We start from the raw sequence: 15595 nt of genomic DNA, 5'->3' as shown, positions 1-15595 counted from the left end.
TGTTGCTCATCAATAGTTGAGATCTGAGGGGCTTTTTTTTAAAGGTTCCAAGAATCAGCTTAAAATGGGCAGTATACAGCAGTGAATATAGTCTTTATTTTATACATTTATGTTATCAGTGGTTATTTGTAACCTTCACTTTAAAGCCTGCAAACTGAAACTATTTGTATTTCAGATTATTTTGAAGTTTAAACAGTGAAGTAAATTGAATGTATGGTTGTATTGTTTTACAAAACAAACAGTAGCACTTCTTAAATGCAGATTGCATTATTAAATCTGCAGTAAAGCTTGCTTTGGTTAATAAGTTCAACTTCTAGTTAATAAGTGATGAATGTCAGACTATTCTATTACAGCAACTATAAGTACTCTGGTTCACAAAGTGCATATACCAGCTGCAAAGAGCACTCAGCTCCAAGACCAACTGCATATAGTAAGTGCCTCTGCTTGTCATCCTTTTTCAAAAATGGAAAGCACAAAACTCCCCCCCCCCCATTTTGTCACAGGGAAGGTGTTCTAGCTGTATCATCATTTTGGCTACTCTTTTCTACTCAGTAACAATATTGTCTTTAACACCCATCTTTCTAAGTATGAAAGCCACTTAGCAGCACCATTTATCCAACCGGAAGGAGTCTTTTCCCAATAGCTGTTGGCACTGCAGTGGATACTGTTCATGCAAATAGTAATCTGCAGCAATCAGTTTACAAGCTCCCTAGTTTTTTCTAGTGGCCTTCAGTAAAGGAGCAGGTCCTTAGTGCCATATGGATATGTTATTTGCTTAGTAATGAGAGCAAATGTTTCAAAAGATGCTTGCAGTATGAATCTACTCACCATTCATGTAACCACTTTCATACTTCTGGAATCAGATCTAGGCCCCATTATATTAGGACTTTCCTATTAAGCACAAGATGATAAAACTACACTACCATATCTATAATTAACAAAAGTATTGTCTTTAACAATCATGCGGCCAGTCATGGAGAGCCATATGAATCAGATAATCACAACCACTTGTGATGAACATAGTTAGCTGTAAACTGAGATGGATAACACTGGTGTTAACCCACATTACAGATGGGAACACCAACTCTACAATACCATAAAGACACTGAACATTTCCTTTTGTCTCCACCAATAGCTTCAGATTTATTGATCTAAATTTGCATGAGACATGATGGCAGTAATAAAATATTCGTACACTACATCTGTTAACAAATATAAAAAGTATCTCAAGTGCCTGCACATACTCTAAGGAGGATATATCACACTTTAAACTGTTAGTGCAGACAAGACAATAATTCAACGCTGACTGCTTCCAGTTATTGTACTTTAAGGTACTTTACATCGAAGTAGCATGTTAGAGTAATTAATGATTATCAAGAATGTCTTTCTAATTAACCCACATGCACTGAGATATCTTTCTAGAACACCTAAAGAAAATTCCTACTTTATTTGTGTCTCAATCTGAAGGAAAGCTGTGTTCACATTTTTCTAACTTAAAAAAAATTGAGCAGCAACCATTAAATACCTACCCCAAACATTTCAGAATGTATTTAAATAGGGAAGATCTAATGAAACTAGCAGAGCATTAATGGAAGGAACACCTGTGCTCTCAAGATCCATGAAGATTCTATGCCATTTTTTTTAACTTCAAAGAATTTCAACTTCCTTCAACGAATCAAAAACACACCACTTAGCTTCAGGCATAAAGTCCAAAATTTCAGCAGCAAAATAAAATTTGCAAAATCTAACATATTGGTTAGATTTCGTAATTCTTATTGGAAAAGTTGCTTTTGCTGATGAAATTCTTCACCACATTTTTAGCAAACATTTTTACTATGAAAAAGAGGGTAGGGAACAGGTTCTGCAAGATCCCCAAGCCTTTTATTTTGTGGGCTGGTTCACTGCCATTCATAGCTCAGTTTAGGGCCATTTTTTTACTTACTTCCTAGTTAAAATGATAGCACTACAAACCACTCAAATTTCTTTGTCAGAGAGGGTAAACAAAGCTAGTTCTAAGTAAGAGAAGTATTTCCTGACTTGGTGTTGTCCTTACTTTGAAGCAGCTTGATATTCGTTTAGTAAGGCTTGTAATGGAGTGTTGCTGCCACTGTCTGAATGATGATACATATGGAGGAGGCAGCCATTACCAGACAGAGTAGACACCACTGTGCTGGATGGACAAATGGACTAACTAGGTATAAGACAGCTTTGTATGTTAATGCTTATGCAGTGACAATGTACAGTGTAGCAGCTTCTCTATCCTCCTTAGGAGATATCAGCATCAGACCCCACTTGTATTCTGTATGTTTATTTTGTTTCTTCTTTGCCTTCCTAGTTCTGCTTGTTGGGTGTTGCTCCCACATAGATATGTCTTACTCATTGGGTTGGTTTACCTGGAACTGGAAATACACGATACTAAAATACAAAATGAAAAACAATCCCCTCCCCAACTAGGGCAATGACTGCAACAAGAGGCTTTCTGGTATTTGTCCAGACCAATTGCAAGAAAGCTTTAAAATACTTTCCCCAGTAGAGCAGTGATCAGGAATAGAAATTAAGCTGAGGTACAGCGTCACTGGCTAATTACAGAATATTCATGTACACCACATTAAAAACAAAACAAAACAGCAGGCAGACAGATAGCCATCTGAATCCTCAGCTTAGCTGTGCCCTAGCAGTTTTCCTGTTCCCCACAGCTGGTGGTGGCAATTTGGTTGTCTTTGACATCTGCCTTGAAAAAACACAAGGGTTTTTGGGTAGGCATGCTGTAACTACAGCAGAATTTTGCACATGTACATCTTGCCTGAAGATGGCTACAGTTCCAATACTTGCTATTTCCAGTTAGAGTATCTTAGACAACAGGATTAAGATTTAGGGAAGTCCTGGTCAGATGTCCTGGAAAACCTTGAAGTTCTCTATTGGAAGAAGTGATGACGTAGGCTTTTGAAAAAAACAACAGCACTATATGCTTCTGTTTTCAGGGTACCCAAATAATAATGTGAACAGGTGCTTTTATTACCTTTGCCTTTATATTTGCATTCTGAAATTAAATGCAACCACATTACCATTTTCTTTCTCTACAGCCATGCATTTTCAAAAATCAAACTGAGTTGGATTCTACATCTATTTCTGCCAGCACATAAATCAGTGGGAGGGGGAAAGCAATTCTTGTTGATTCCCTTTCTGCAGATCCCCACATTGTACCCCTTGTGGAGGAGGGAGGGGGCGGCCTCTCCAGTGCCCATAACACTGGACCCCCCCATAGACTTTAGTGGTGAGAACTTTCAATCAGCCTACTTTCGCTACATAGATGCAAACCTGTGGAAGTAGGCTGATTGAAAGTTCCCACAATAGCAAACAAAGGGGATTTTTTGCAAAGCTCCTGTGGGGGCATTTTTGGGGGTAGAGGTCCCAAATTTTCAGGGTAGCTTTCAGGGACTCTCCCTGAACGAACCCCAAAGTTTGGTGAAGACTGGGTCAGGGGGGTCCAGTGTTATGGGCTCCAGAGAGGTCGCCCCCTCCCTACTCCATAGACAAGCATTAGCCGATTAGCGAACGAACAGAGAATCTGACTCTTACTCTTACCTTGTGTATGGAGGCGGTAGGGGGTGACCTCTTCCTGAACCCATAACTTCGGATCCCGACCCAATCTTTACCAAACTTGGAGGTTCTTGCAAGGAGAGTCCCTGTAAGTTTGGGGGCTCTACCTCAAAAAATGCCCCCCTGGGCCGAATTTTTTTGGGAAACTCGAAAATAAACTGAATTCCCATATTTACCAGAATAGGGATTCAGCATATTTCGGTTTCATGAAAAAAATCGGGCCCAATAAACCCAAACCCGAATTTTACCGTTGTTAACCCTAAATCTTTGGATAGAGAGTTCAGGAGAGAACAGTGAGCGTGACAGTTCCTTTTGTCCTTTTTAGAATAGCCACAGCTTCTTCATGAGTGACCCCTTCCAAACTCTGCCCATTGACAGCAATGATCTGATCCCCTCTCTTCAGACGTCCATCTTCTGCTGCTGCACCCTGCAATGACAAAGTAACCAAGTATTGGCTCACAGAGGAGTTTGCTAGAGCACTTTGTCTGGAAGCTGACAAAAAAGGGAGTCACCAGTAGTGTCATTCTAAGCCTAGGTATCACTGGGCTTAGAAGAGCGGAATTCTGTTTATGACTGCACTACAGGTAGCCTAGATGGACTCTAAAAGGAATTTCCCCCCCTATAATTAATAAGCTAAGATGTTAAATGGGCCACTATTGTACAAGTGCTGCTTCTGAGCATCCGGGGCCTCCCAAATGGTCAGAGAACACATGCCACAACACTATTAAAATTAAGTAGATCTCACGCAATCGCTGTCTTGATGGAAGACTGTCTATAAATCTACCAAAGGATAAATGGGATGTGTATAATAACACCTCAGAAGTTGAAATTAGCTCCATGGGGGAGGGAATATACTGTGATCGTATGTCTTTTCCCTCCCTACCACAGCTTGAGAGGAGTGTTTTCAATCATTGAAGTCTTCTCCCCCAGAGACTCTTCCCCAGTTTTCAAAGCAGTTGCATGACGATGCTAACCAGCTTTTTTTGGGTTTTTGTTTTTAGGATGAGAACTTCCTCATCAATCTCTCCTATGCTGTGTGGCTTGATCCCAGGTTGATACAATGAAATTTAATATCATCATCACTTTTCCTTTCAACTTTTCCTTTCAGCTTCAGGACTCCAAGGCAATGAACATTAAACTTTTCAGAGTTTAAAAAGCAGCTTATATATAATTTAAAGGACAGCAGGATTGCTTTAGTGAAAGATCAGAGACCTGCTTCCGAAATGCTAATATGAAATACTAATAATATTATTCCAAACTGACACGTACCTTTGCAAATACTGTCTTAACATAAATGGGCAGATCCCCATGAGGGCTTCCATAACCTCCCACAATACTAAAGCCCAACCCATCAGGTCCTCGATCCAGAGTGATGGTTTTATACTGCGGAGGCCTGTAATACAAGAAAGAAAACAAAGTTGAACTTACCTGTAACCGTTGTTCATCTAGTGGTCTTCTGTGCAGTCCCACATTGGGACTGCGCATGCACTGGCCAGCCATGGATAGAGATTTTCAGCTTCTAGAAAGATCGGCAACACAGAGGGCTCCCCCTCCCCTTCACTCATGCAACCTTCCCACCCAAACGGTCACATGACGAAGGGGGAGGGAGCGCTTCTCCCTCAGTTCTCCAACCTGCTGCCATGGAACCGTCTCCAGAGATGTCGGGGAGATGTCCCACAGCGGGCAAGGAGGGAGGGATGTGTGCCTGCACAGAAGGCCACAAGATGAACAACAGTTACAGGTAAGTGCAACTTTGTTTTCATCGGCGTGGCTTCTGTGCAGTTCCACATTGGGAGAGTAGCAAGCTCACATACCAGGATGGTGGGTGTGGGACAAGTCACTGAAAAAATGATTGCAGAACAGCTCGTCCCACAGCTGCTTCCTTGCTGGAGTCCACATCAATTGCATAGTGTTTAATGAACGTCGATGGTGTGGACCAGATTGCCGCCCAACCGATGTCTTTGAGGTCCATTCTGGAACCGAAGGCGGTGGAAGCAGCATAGGCTCTGAAAGAATGCGCCTTGATCATCGGTGGACAGTCAAAATGTATATTCTCGTAGGCCAGTCTAATAGCCGAGGAAATCCATCTAGACAAAGTCTGGGGTGTAGCATGCTGGCCTTTATGCTGACCACAAAAACAGATAAATAAATTGTTATCCACCCTGAAGTCAGCTGTCCTTCTGAAATAAAACAAGAGAGCCCTACACACATCCAAGGAGCGTAAGGCTCTGTCTGCATCCGACTTGGGATCTGGGAAAAAACAGGGAGGACAATGTCCTGGGACTGGTGGAATGGTGATACAACCTTGGGGAGAAAAGTGAGGCTCGGTCAGAGGACCACACGGTCCGCGTGAAACTTAGTAAAAGGAGGCTGGTAGCAGAGCGCAGCCAAGTTGCTCACTCTCCTGGCCGAAGTAAGAGCCACCAAAAATGCTGTCTTGTAGGATAAAGAGCCAAGTCACATGTGGCAATAGGCTCAAAGGGTGTCTCATCAACTGGGCTAGCACCAAGAATAGGCTCCACTGGGGAATAGGTGGAGTCACAGGGGGGTAAAGGTTAACTAAACCCTTTAAAAACTTCTTTGCATGTGGGTGAGAAAACACAGTACCCGAGTCCAAATTGATATGAAAGGCTGAAATTGCTGACAAGTGAACTTTAATCGAGGAATTTGAAACTCCAGCTTCCTTAAGGGACAACAAATAATCAAAGATATTAGACAGGGAACACTTATCAGGGATGAGCCCTCTACTCGTGGCCCAAACAGTAAAACGTTTCCACTTTAGAGGCTTCCGACTTTCTAGTGGAGGGCTTAAGGGAATGGAGCAGGATCTCCGTCACCCTATCAGACCAGTCGTTTAAGCCTGTATCCTCCACGCTGCTAGATGCAGCGATTGAATGTTGGTTAGGTTGCAGGCATTCCCCAAGAGCAGATAGTTGTTTGGCAGAAACAGTACATAGTTCCCCTTGGCCAGAATCATGAGAACCGCAAACCAGGTCTTCCTGGCCCAATAAGGGGCAATTAGAATACAGTTGGACCTGTCCGACTTTATCTTGGCTCTGTTCAATAGGGGGAACATAAGGAACATATAAAAGAGAGCTCCCGACCACTGCAGTTGGAACACGTCCCCCATCGAACCTGGGCCTATGGCCGCTCTGGAGCAAAAACTCCAGCAGACTGTGTTGCCGTGAGTCACAAAAAGGTCTATGTGGGTCTATCTTCACCACATGTTGAAAATTGGGTGAAGATAAGCCTGGTTTATACACCACTTGTGAATATCATTCATGCGACGACTGAGGGCATCTGCTAGAACTTTGCTTTTTCTGGCAATATAGGCTTTTTCCTTAGCCAGATTTAATGTATTACTGTCAGCTTATTAACTGGTTGTTATCTTGGTGTTCCCCTTTCTGATAGATTGTGCCCTTGCTCCAACAAAGAGGTTGAAACTATCCAACATGTTTTCTTTCTGTGCCCCTTCTATCAAACGTTATGTTTTAAATTTTTAAATCCTATCTTGACTCAGATTGAGGAATTTCCTAATTATTTAATGGTTCTCACTCTTCTTAACAATCAGGACCCTAATATTATTGAAACCGTGGCTAACTTTTTTGTTGGTATGATTGCAATCCGTTCTGCCTTATAACAGCTTTTCTATGTGTTTAACTGTATTTAGCGAAATGTTTTTTATGCCAATAAAGGTACCTGAACTGAAAGTATCATTCATGCGACGACAGAGGGCATCTGCTAGAACATTGCTTTTTCTGGCAATATGAATTGGTGACATGATGAGATGTGGCCCACTCCCAGATCCTGACAGCCTCCATGCACACAGAAATGGACCCTGTGCCCCCGTTTGTTTATATAATATTGAGCAGTCATGCTGTCTGTGGGACTTGCGCCAGATGACCTTCCACGGTCCCTGCAAAGGAACAGAGAGCAAGTCTAATAGCACGTAAGTCAAGTAAGTTAAGATGTAGGGCAGACTCAGCATCCGATTAAACCCCTTGTGCTTGGAGGTCTCCACAGTGGACACCCCAACCCGACAAGGATGCATTGGTAAAAAGGTGTATCTGGGGGCTAGGTGTGTGAAACGGTACCCCCTCAGAAAGATTAGACTCCAAAGACCACCACTGGAGGGACTTAATTACAGATCTGGGTATAGACAGCTTTTTATGCTGCGGGTTGATATTCAACCGAAAAGAGCACAAAAACTAGTTTCGCAATGAACGCATGTGCAAGCGAGCAAAGAGCACCACAACAGTTGTCGAGGCCATAAGGCTTAACAATTTCTGTACTCTAATGGCTCTGTGGTACCAATTGGTAGAAAACAAATGTATCCATTTCTGGATGGACCTAATGAATTGAACTGGAAGGTAGGCCCTGGCCCGGACCGAGTTCCAAAGGGCATCAATAAACTCAAGAGACCTGACTGGACACAATTGGGATTTGGAGTAATTAACCAAGAGGCCCAGGCTATCAAGGGTGGACATAATGATAGCCACATGCTCTAGTAATCCTGTTCCACAGCTAGCATTGATAGTGCGCCATAACTGCCAAGAAATTAGAGATTCTCAAGGCAATGGCACTGGAGGGATAGACTTTTCGGCCTAGGGAATCCTAGGCCTTCCCTATTCTGAGGGGAGGAATGTACACCTGACCTATACTTCCTGGTCAGTGCCTCAATCACCATAGAGTTGGGTGGGGGATGGTGATATACAAGTTTGCCCCCTTCACGCCTTATCTTATAAAGGTTCTCAACCTTTTTATTCGAGGAAACCACCAACGCTGGTTTCACCCAATTAGGATTTGCAATATCGAGAATACTTTTAATCATAAGGAGGGCTACAGAACCCGTGTCTGGGGCATGCAGAATGTCCATAATAGTGTCCACAGGACCAGAATCATCAGCCCAATAGTCAATGTTCAAAGCTCTTCCCATACAAATAAGTTGCTTGGCATACAATTTAACATCCCCTGTGGGGAAGATGGGTTTCGTGTCCCCCACCACAACATCAGGGGAGGGCTGAGAGGCCTGCAACTCGACATCAGATTCCTGCAAAAGACCCCTGTCAGAGTCTGAGTGTGCTGGCTTTCTCACAGGCAAAAGGAAACGTCTCGGCAGAACAGCAGAAGACTGGTCTCGAGGAGGCTCGGCAGAAGAGGAGCTATCTCGGCGCCAAAGGCTATAGGGAGAACACCGGTGCCGGTGACATGAACAAGGCAAACGACTCCGATGAGAGTGCTGGTAATCCCAGCACCAACAGAGAGCAGGAGGTGAATGACTCCGGCGATCCCACCGTCGGCTTCTGGATGTGGAACCTTCGTCATCGCCTGAAGAGTAAAACAAGTAGCTCCTCCATGAGCGGGACCTCCTCCCTGGAGAGCGACATCGAGGAGGATAGTGACAGTCCAGCGAGTCATGGTGGCGTCTTTCCCAACGTCGAGAAGATGAACGCTCCTCGCAGCCAGTGCGCCGATCCCGGTGCCGAGAGGATGAACACTCCTCGTGGTCAATGCGCCAATCCGGGTGACAAGAGGACGAACGCTCCTCGTGGTCAAAGGTAGGTGATTTGCACCTGCGATGTTCTCGGCGCCAAGACAATGAATGCCACTCAAGGTCAAGAGTGGAAGATCCCCGGGGCGATGGAGGTCGCCGAACCTCGACTCAGGTGAGGGTCCCAGGAAAATCATGCTGTCAAGGGATCCCTGGAGAGTCATGACATCGAGCTTCAGCAACATTAAAAAGCTGTGGAAATTCATGGCGTCGAGGTTCCTCTTGGCCGAGATCTTGTTGGGAAGGAATGATGTCTTGGTAGAGGCCCATAAGTTGATCAATAGGAAGATGCCGCCCAACCGGGCTCACACTCCTCGACTTCGAGCGGGTTCCATGCGGGGAATCCAAGATCTTATGCAGAGGCGAATCATCCAATACAATTGGCGATGGCGTTCCCTGCCGCTGTGTGGCATCCTGCTGCTGCGGGGAAGTGTCCTGTTGTGGGGAATGGCGCCGAGGGGACTTGGATGAGGAACGATGACGAACCAACTCCCTAGACGTCAAAGACGTCTACATCGAAGACTTAGAAGATGCTGACTTCGAAGATTTGGTCTTCTTGGAAGATTTAGGCAATTTGGATTTACCTTTTGACTTGTCCGAAGCTTTCTGGTGAAGTTTTTTCTCTACTGGAACTGAAAGGGACTGTGTCGTTGCAGAAGAAGACTCCCCTGTGAGAACTGAGGGGTCCGGGACCGAAACTGCCGAAAGCAGGCATTTAGAGGGCCCGGCAAGAGGGTCCGGTCTAAGGGATTCCTTGTACAAATGGGCCTTTAGCCACGAAGAGCAGACTTGCAGTGCTTTAGTTGTAAGTTTGGCACAAGCCTTGCACGAAGAAGGGATATGCCCCTCTCCAAGGCACAAAAGGCAGTCTGAATGGCCATCATTTTGGCCATTTTCGTGCAGCACGTACGGCAATTCTTGAATAAAGGGACTTTTTCACCCTTCTTGGTCTCCATGCTAAGAACAGTGAGGTAAATTGAAGAGCCGACAGAAGCACGTTCTCCCACCGTGGCGGCAGAAAGAGAACTCAGGGAGGAGGGCTCCCTCCCCCTTCGTCATGTGATCGTTTGGGCGGGAAAGTCACATGAGCGAAGGGGAGTGGGAGCGCTCCGTGTTGCCAATCTTTCTAGAAGCTGACAGTCTCTATCCGTGACTGGCCTGCGCATGTGCAGTCCCAGTGTAGACCGCACAGAAGCCACGCTGATGAAACTGTTCTTCCTATGTGTTCAAAGTCTACCACAATCATTTAAAAAGCCTTAATTATTAACATACCAAATAGGCATTTAAACATAAAAGCATATGGGTGCTCAAACACTACAGTTCCACTAAGCATCTGAAACAGTTCGGTTAACCAGCTCAATTCAAACAGTCTTGTGCTATCTTTGTCTTCAATCAATATAAATTTATTTTTCCATAGCCTAAAGGGGAGAAGGGTTGGGTCTCCTTCCAACTACAAGTTGAAAGCACTTACAACTGCAAGTAAAATATTTTTCCCAGCATAGCAAATATTTCTTTTATTTATACCCTGTACTCCCAGTACAATTCTCTTGAGTTACCTTCCATGTAAAATACTTATCAACATGACTAGCTGCTCTCGAGTGTGTGTATGTGTGTGGGTATTCACTGGAAAATGGTTAAAAGGAAAACGTTAACCCCAACCCTCCCAGGACTGTAGTCCCAATCCTGTCCTTCCACCTTCCCAGTAGAGATGGGAGAACTGATCATGACTCTCACATGTACCCCTCACTGCAGAAATTACAGCTAAATTGAACAGTCACTTTGTTCTGTGCAGATTTTGAATAGATTATCTTACAGTGGTTCTAGCAGTAATCACACCTGAACAGACGCAAGGTTAAGATTCTAAATGGGAATATGGATACTCACCCCAAATCATCCTGGAAGCTGTTGCTTGATGTCAGTCCAGCAAATGAAAGACTAGAAGGTGGTGGATCTTGCTGCTGGCCAGTTATGACACTGACATCTCCACCAGCTACCACCTGCGGATTCATTTTAAATATAAAGGAAGTGAGTAAACGGATTATCATATCCTTAGTAAAAGATAAAACATTTATACAATCTGAAGAGAAACCAGATTATCATATGAAACAGCATGCTGAGAACAGTAGCATAATCCCAAGAGCTCTTTCAAACATTACAAAGAAAGAAGGGAGATGGAGGAGGTTATGGAATGCTAGTGGCTTGTGCTTCCAATTTTCGCACTTGTTTTTTGTAACATCCAAAGCTGTGACTTGTGCATCTCTCCCACAGTGAGATGCATGACCTTCAGATACATGTGTATGAAAAGGGTGGAAGTCCCTACTTCAGATGTTGATCAAGGCTTTCACATGTAAATTATGCAAAATGCAGAAATATCTATTTCCTTATAGAACAAACAATATAAAACTGGAGAGGGGAGGGGGGAGACCAGTGATGTTTCACAAACCAGATTAATTGTGGCTCTCAAGCCAGACCAATAGCGTCTTGCTTTAGACACCAGCAGGGAAAGCAGGAGCAAGACATACAAAGGTCGTTAACACATGGGCTATTTGTCTTGCGATTGTGCCTCAAATGTAGCGAATCTCCGCAGTCCATACGCATGATTGTGTTTTGTCTGCGTGTCCTACCTATCTTTTGTGTGAATTTCACATGGGATTTCCAAGTCCTGTTTTGTCCTGAAATTGATTCCACTTTCACTATATTTCCAATATATGGCCATGCGTGTCAGCACGTGGCATACCCGGCACAACTTTCCTTTCATCACAACATGCCTCTTCCACATTTTTCCCCTTTTTCTGTCCAGCAGGAATGGCCGCCTTTTCGGCCAGTTTCCACCATCGCCTCTCGCTCATCCTCACGTACTTATCTTTTTCATTAGTTCAGTAATGTGGGTATACCAGCGGCCCTATGTAATGAATACATGGCTCTAGCCAGTCTATCTATCATTGCTAGTTAAAAAAGCCTGCTTAATATAATGACGTTAAAACATGTTGTTTTGCCTTTCCCTTTATCTCCCCCTAATCTCAATTGCCATCCACCCCCCATGCAGCATTTTATTGGTATCGTGGCATGTTTTTCAGAAATTAGAAAGTGTGGCCGCGCATTGCCATTGGATGGTGTGTTGCAATGATGTGAAGGGGACATAAGGGCATAGCGGATTGAAAGCCATTCAGCAGCTGTGCCATAAAAAGTAACATTCGCCTGAGATGGAGTGGCCTGGTGGGTGGCATTGCTCGCCCACCCACAACCTCCCAAACATGATTCGCTTTAAAGCCCAGCTGCCTCTAATGGAGCATAAAATGGCCGCTCGTCTTAATCAGGTCAAAATTCCCATGTGGGGTTTAGGGGGGTGGCTTTGGTGGGTGGCAAGTGACAACAACCTGACAAAAACAGCCAATCAATAGGAAGGTGGCACGCCAGAAGGTAATTTTTTTTTTTGGTTGAGATGATGGTATACCGGCATACTAGTGTCTTAGCAAAAAAAAAAAAAAAATTGGGGGAAAAAGTTGAAAACAGTGAAGGGGGGGGGGACATGCGCCGTTTAGCCAACTCTCTTTTCACCCACAGCCAATCCTACATGAGTGACGAAAATGACAAAAATGACGGAGACCCCGGCGGCCACTCCCCTAGTATCCCACTTTAACTTGGTGGGTCACATGCATGGGAGCCTCCTTCAGGTTCCCGTCTTGGACATGGTGTGGAATAGATAACTTTAAGCATCTGTGACTTCTCTTGTTCATTCCATGAAATGCACCTCTAGACTGTATAATTCTAGAAGATCCCCTTAAACATGGTTCTGATCATTTTCTTGTTTGGGTGAAGACAGATTTGTTTGTGTGTTCTGGGTGGTTTACTGCCATCAGAACTTTGAGAGAGTACTCTGCTAGACTGAGTACAGATACTCTCGCAAACAAAGACTGGTGTGTTTTCTGCTGTCAAGTTTCCTCACTTTCCAGGACTTCTCAAATCATTCATATATTCAGAATACAGTGCTGATTTACTCTGGCCTTCAGGAGGACTGTTTGCCTTTTCCAAAAAAAAAAAAAAAATCAAGTGTTTTGGATATTTATCTAATTAAAACGTCCCTTTCTTCTTTTGGTGAAGGGGAGGAGCTTCTTGAATTTAAGCCAGTCAATATTTTGCTATGATCAAGAACAAGAAGTGTGACACACAGTCCAGATCTCTCTCTCTTAGAGTTCAGCCAATGAGAGCCAACAGAATGCTGAGGGAAGGCTGACAGTTGGCAGTTAGGACAGTTAGAGCAGAAAGAGCTGTGTGAGAGGAAGAGGGGATTCCTTTCCTTTATTTCTGTTCTTTATGCTTGCAGACCAACAGGTCATGAGCAAAGCAAATTTAATAAATTCAGTAATACAGAAATAACCAAACATACAGAAATACCAAATCTAAGGTATACAGTTAAAAGGAAGTATCATTAAAAGCTGTAGATAAAATTTTTGCCACGGCGAGGGTTACACTAGGATCAGTATAAGCCAATAGCTTTGCAACTATCTCTTGCTTCAGGGCAGGTCCCCACTTCTGGATGTATACTGTGATCCATTTATCTCTGGCAAGATCATACTTTTTACAATCAATTAAAAAATGCCAAACAGGGTCCAAATCCCCTGATTTACAATAACAAAATCATTCAGAAAAGGGGATCCCTGAAAACTTCCCTGCTAACTCCCCCAATGGCAGTGCATTTAATCTGGCCTGGGACAAAAGTATTCTATATTTGGGGACAGTTAAAAATTTACAATAAGCAGGTAGGATCCTTGGAATGGGGAGGCCCAGATAGTACATCAACTAATTTTTGCCATGAACTCTGAAAGCCATCTTTAGCAAGTAAATGCAAATAGCACCCCTCTGAAGAACAAATAATTTTTAATGTAACAGTCAATGTTGCAACCCAAGCTTTAGCTTCCAAAGATCGTTCCACAAATTCCAAATGAATTGCTGTACCAGAAATACATGTTGACAAGTTGGAAAAGCAGCATAAAAAAGAAATTGAGCAGGAATCATACTTTTCATTAACTTTGGCAATAACCAAAGGTACACCAAATAATAATGGGGCTACCTTAGCCTTAAATGCCTGGATAGTAGTTGGTATATACTGTAATTGCCTCCTGAGGTCTGAAAGAATCTCAGGAAGGCTGCTAAGTGCACAGATGCTAGCTTCATGGCAGCAGTCATATAGCCTATCCAGGACATGCGATAAGAAAAAAAAATCCCCAGATAGCAGAATTTATTAAATTGCTGGAAGAGGGGATTGAATGAAAAGAGCCTGAGTCAGAAGCTGGCTGTAAGAAAGACAGTTTGTAACTGAGAGGACTGGAAGAATAAAGAGAGGCATCAAAAATTCAGGTGTTGAAAAAGATTATAACCATGTACTTATAGAACTCCAACATTGTTTAAAAGTTTTGAATAAAAGTTAAACTGCTTTTTGTTCATCCCTGCTGACTGAAAGCAAATTGCCTTAAGGGAAGAAACTACAAGCAAAAACCGATTAGTCCTTGGTATGTGTATGTATATGCATGTATGTACGTAAGAGAATGGTGGCAGCCTGAAAGGGAAGCAGTATTTATTTCCCTAACTCAACAGATTAGGGAAATAGCTGGGTGAGGAGTGGTTAAAAAGAAAAATTGGGCTGCCCTGTCTGGTCATGGAAAAAGAGCGGGGACCTGATGTGTATAAGGATCAGGACTCTCATAAAAATAAATAGGGACAAGACAGGTGGCATCTGTGACTGCCTAATCTACCTGCGTCTCTTGAGTCTGAGAGGGGTTGCTTTTGGGTAGGGGTCACAATGAGTTTCTACTGAACTCAGCAAGAGAAGACAGAAAGCCAACTTCGGGTGAATGCAACTGCACAGCTGACTCACCACTGCATACATCTGGATGCACCCTTAATAGATTACCCTGTATGTAATACAAAAGCTAACCACGAAGAAAATGACTATGAAGCTAATGGGTCGAATTTGTAAAGCTTCTCTTTGTACCTCTGGTTTTTCGAACGTCTGATCATGTTAGGATCTCTGGGTGGCAGTGGAACTCATTTCCAACTTTCAGGCTGCATGTCTGTGAAGATTCATTGTATTTATTTCCTCACTTATTTCATTTAGGCTTCACGGCAGTAACTGAAACCCAAAGCTACAGACCGGTTGGTTATAAGCATCTAATTGTTAATATATATGTATTTGTATGTGTCTAAATTGCAGCCACTGAAATTAAAATCTTCTCCAACATTAGTAGTCTTGAAAACAAAGCAGGAATCTAAGTTTTGAAAAGTGCTTCAGGCAAAACCTTATTTTATTTTTACCTGTATTTCAATAGTGCCCAAAGTATTTTTTAGCAAGCTGACAGCCTGGGAATGAGTCATGCCTTCTGTGGATGTTCCAGAAATGCTAACAATCCTATCCCCAACCTGGAATATTAACAAGCATATCAGTAT

General features: G+C 43.3%; 1 protein-coding gene across 1 annotated transcript in view; it reads right to left on the bottom strand.

The window, feature by feature from the left end:
* Nucleotides 1-3857: 3857 nt before the first annotated feature.
* Nucleotides 3858-15595, bottom strand: part of LOC130492892 (multiple PDZ domain protein-like) — a 202872-nt gene continuing 191134 nt past the window's right edge. Inside the window, exons 45-48 of the mRNA XM_056866653.1 lie at nucleotides 15464-15568; nucleotides 11036-11148; nucleotides 4870-4993; nucleotides 3858-4027 (exon numbers count right to left, since the gene is read on the bottom strand). Coding sequence (XP_056722631.1) covers nucleotides 3881-4027; nucleotides 4870-4993; nucleotides 11036-11148; nucleotides 15464-15568 — 489 coding nt within the window. The 3' untranslated portion in view covers nucleotides 3858-3880. The remainder of the gene's footprint in view (nucleotides 4028-4869; nucleotides 4994-11035; nucleotides 11149-15463; nucleotides 15569-15595) is intronic.

The sequence above is a fragment of the Euleptes europaea genome, unplaced genomic scaffold (genome assembly GCF_029931775.1).
Source record: "Euleptes europaea isolate rEulEur1 unplaced genomic scaffold, rEulEur1.hap1 H_1, whole genome shotgun sequence".
NCBI lineage: Eukaryota > Metazoa > Chordata > Lepidosauria > Squamata > Sphaerodactylidae > Euleptes > Euleptes europaea.
Note: the sequence above shows the minus strand (reverse complement) of the source record. Positions and strands in the feature narration are given on the sequence as shown.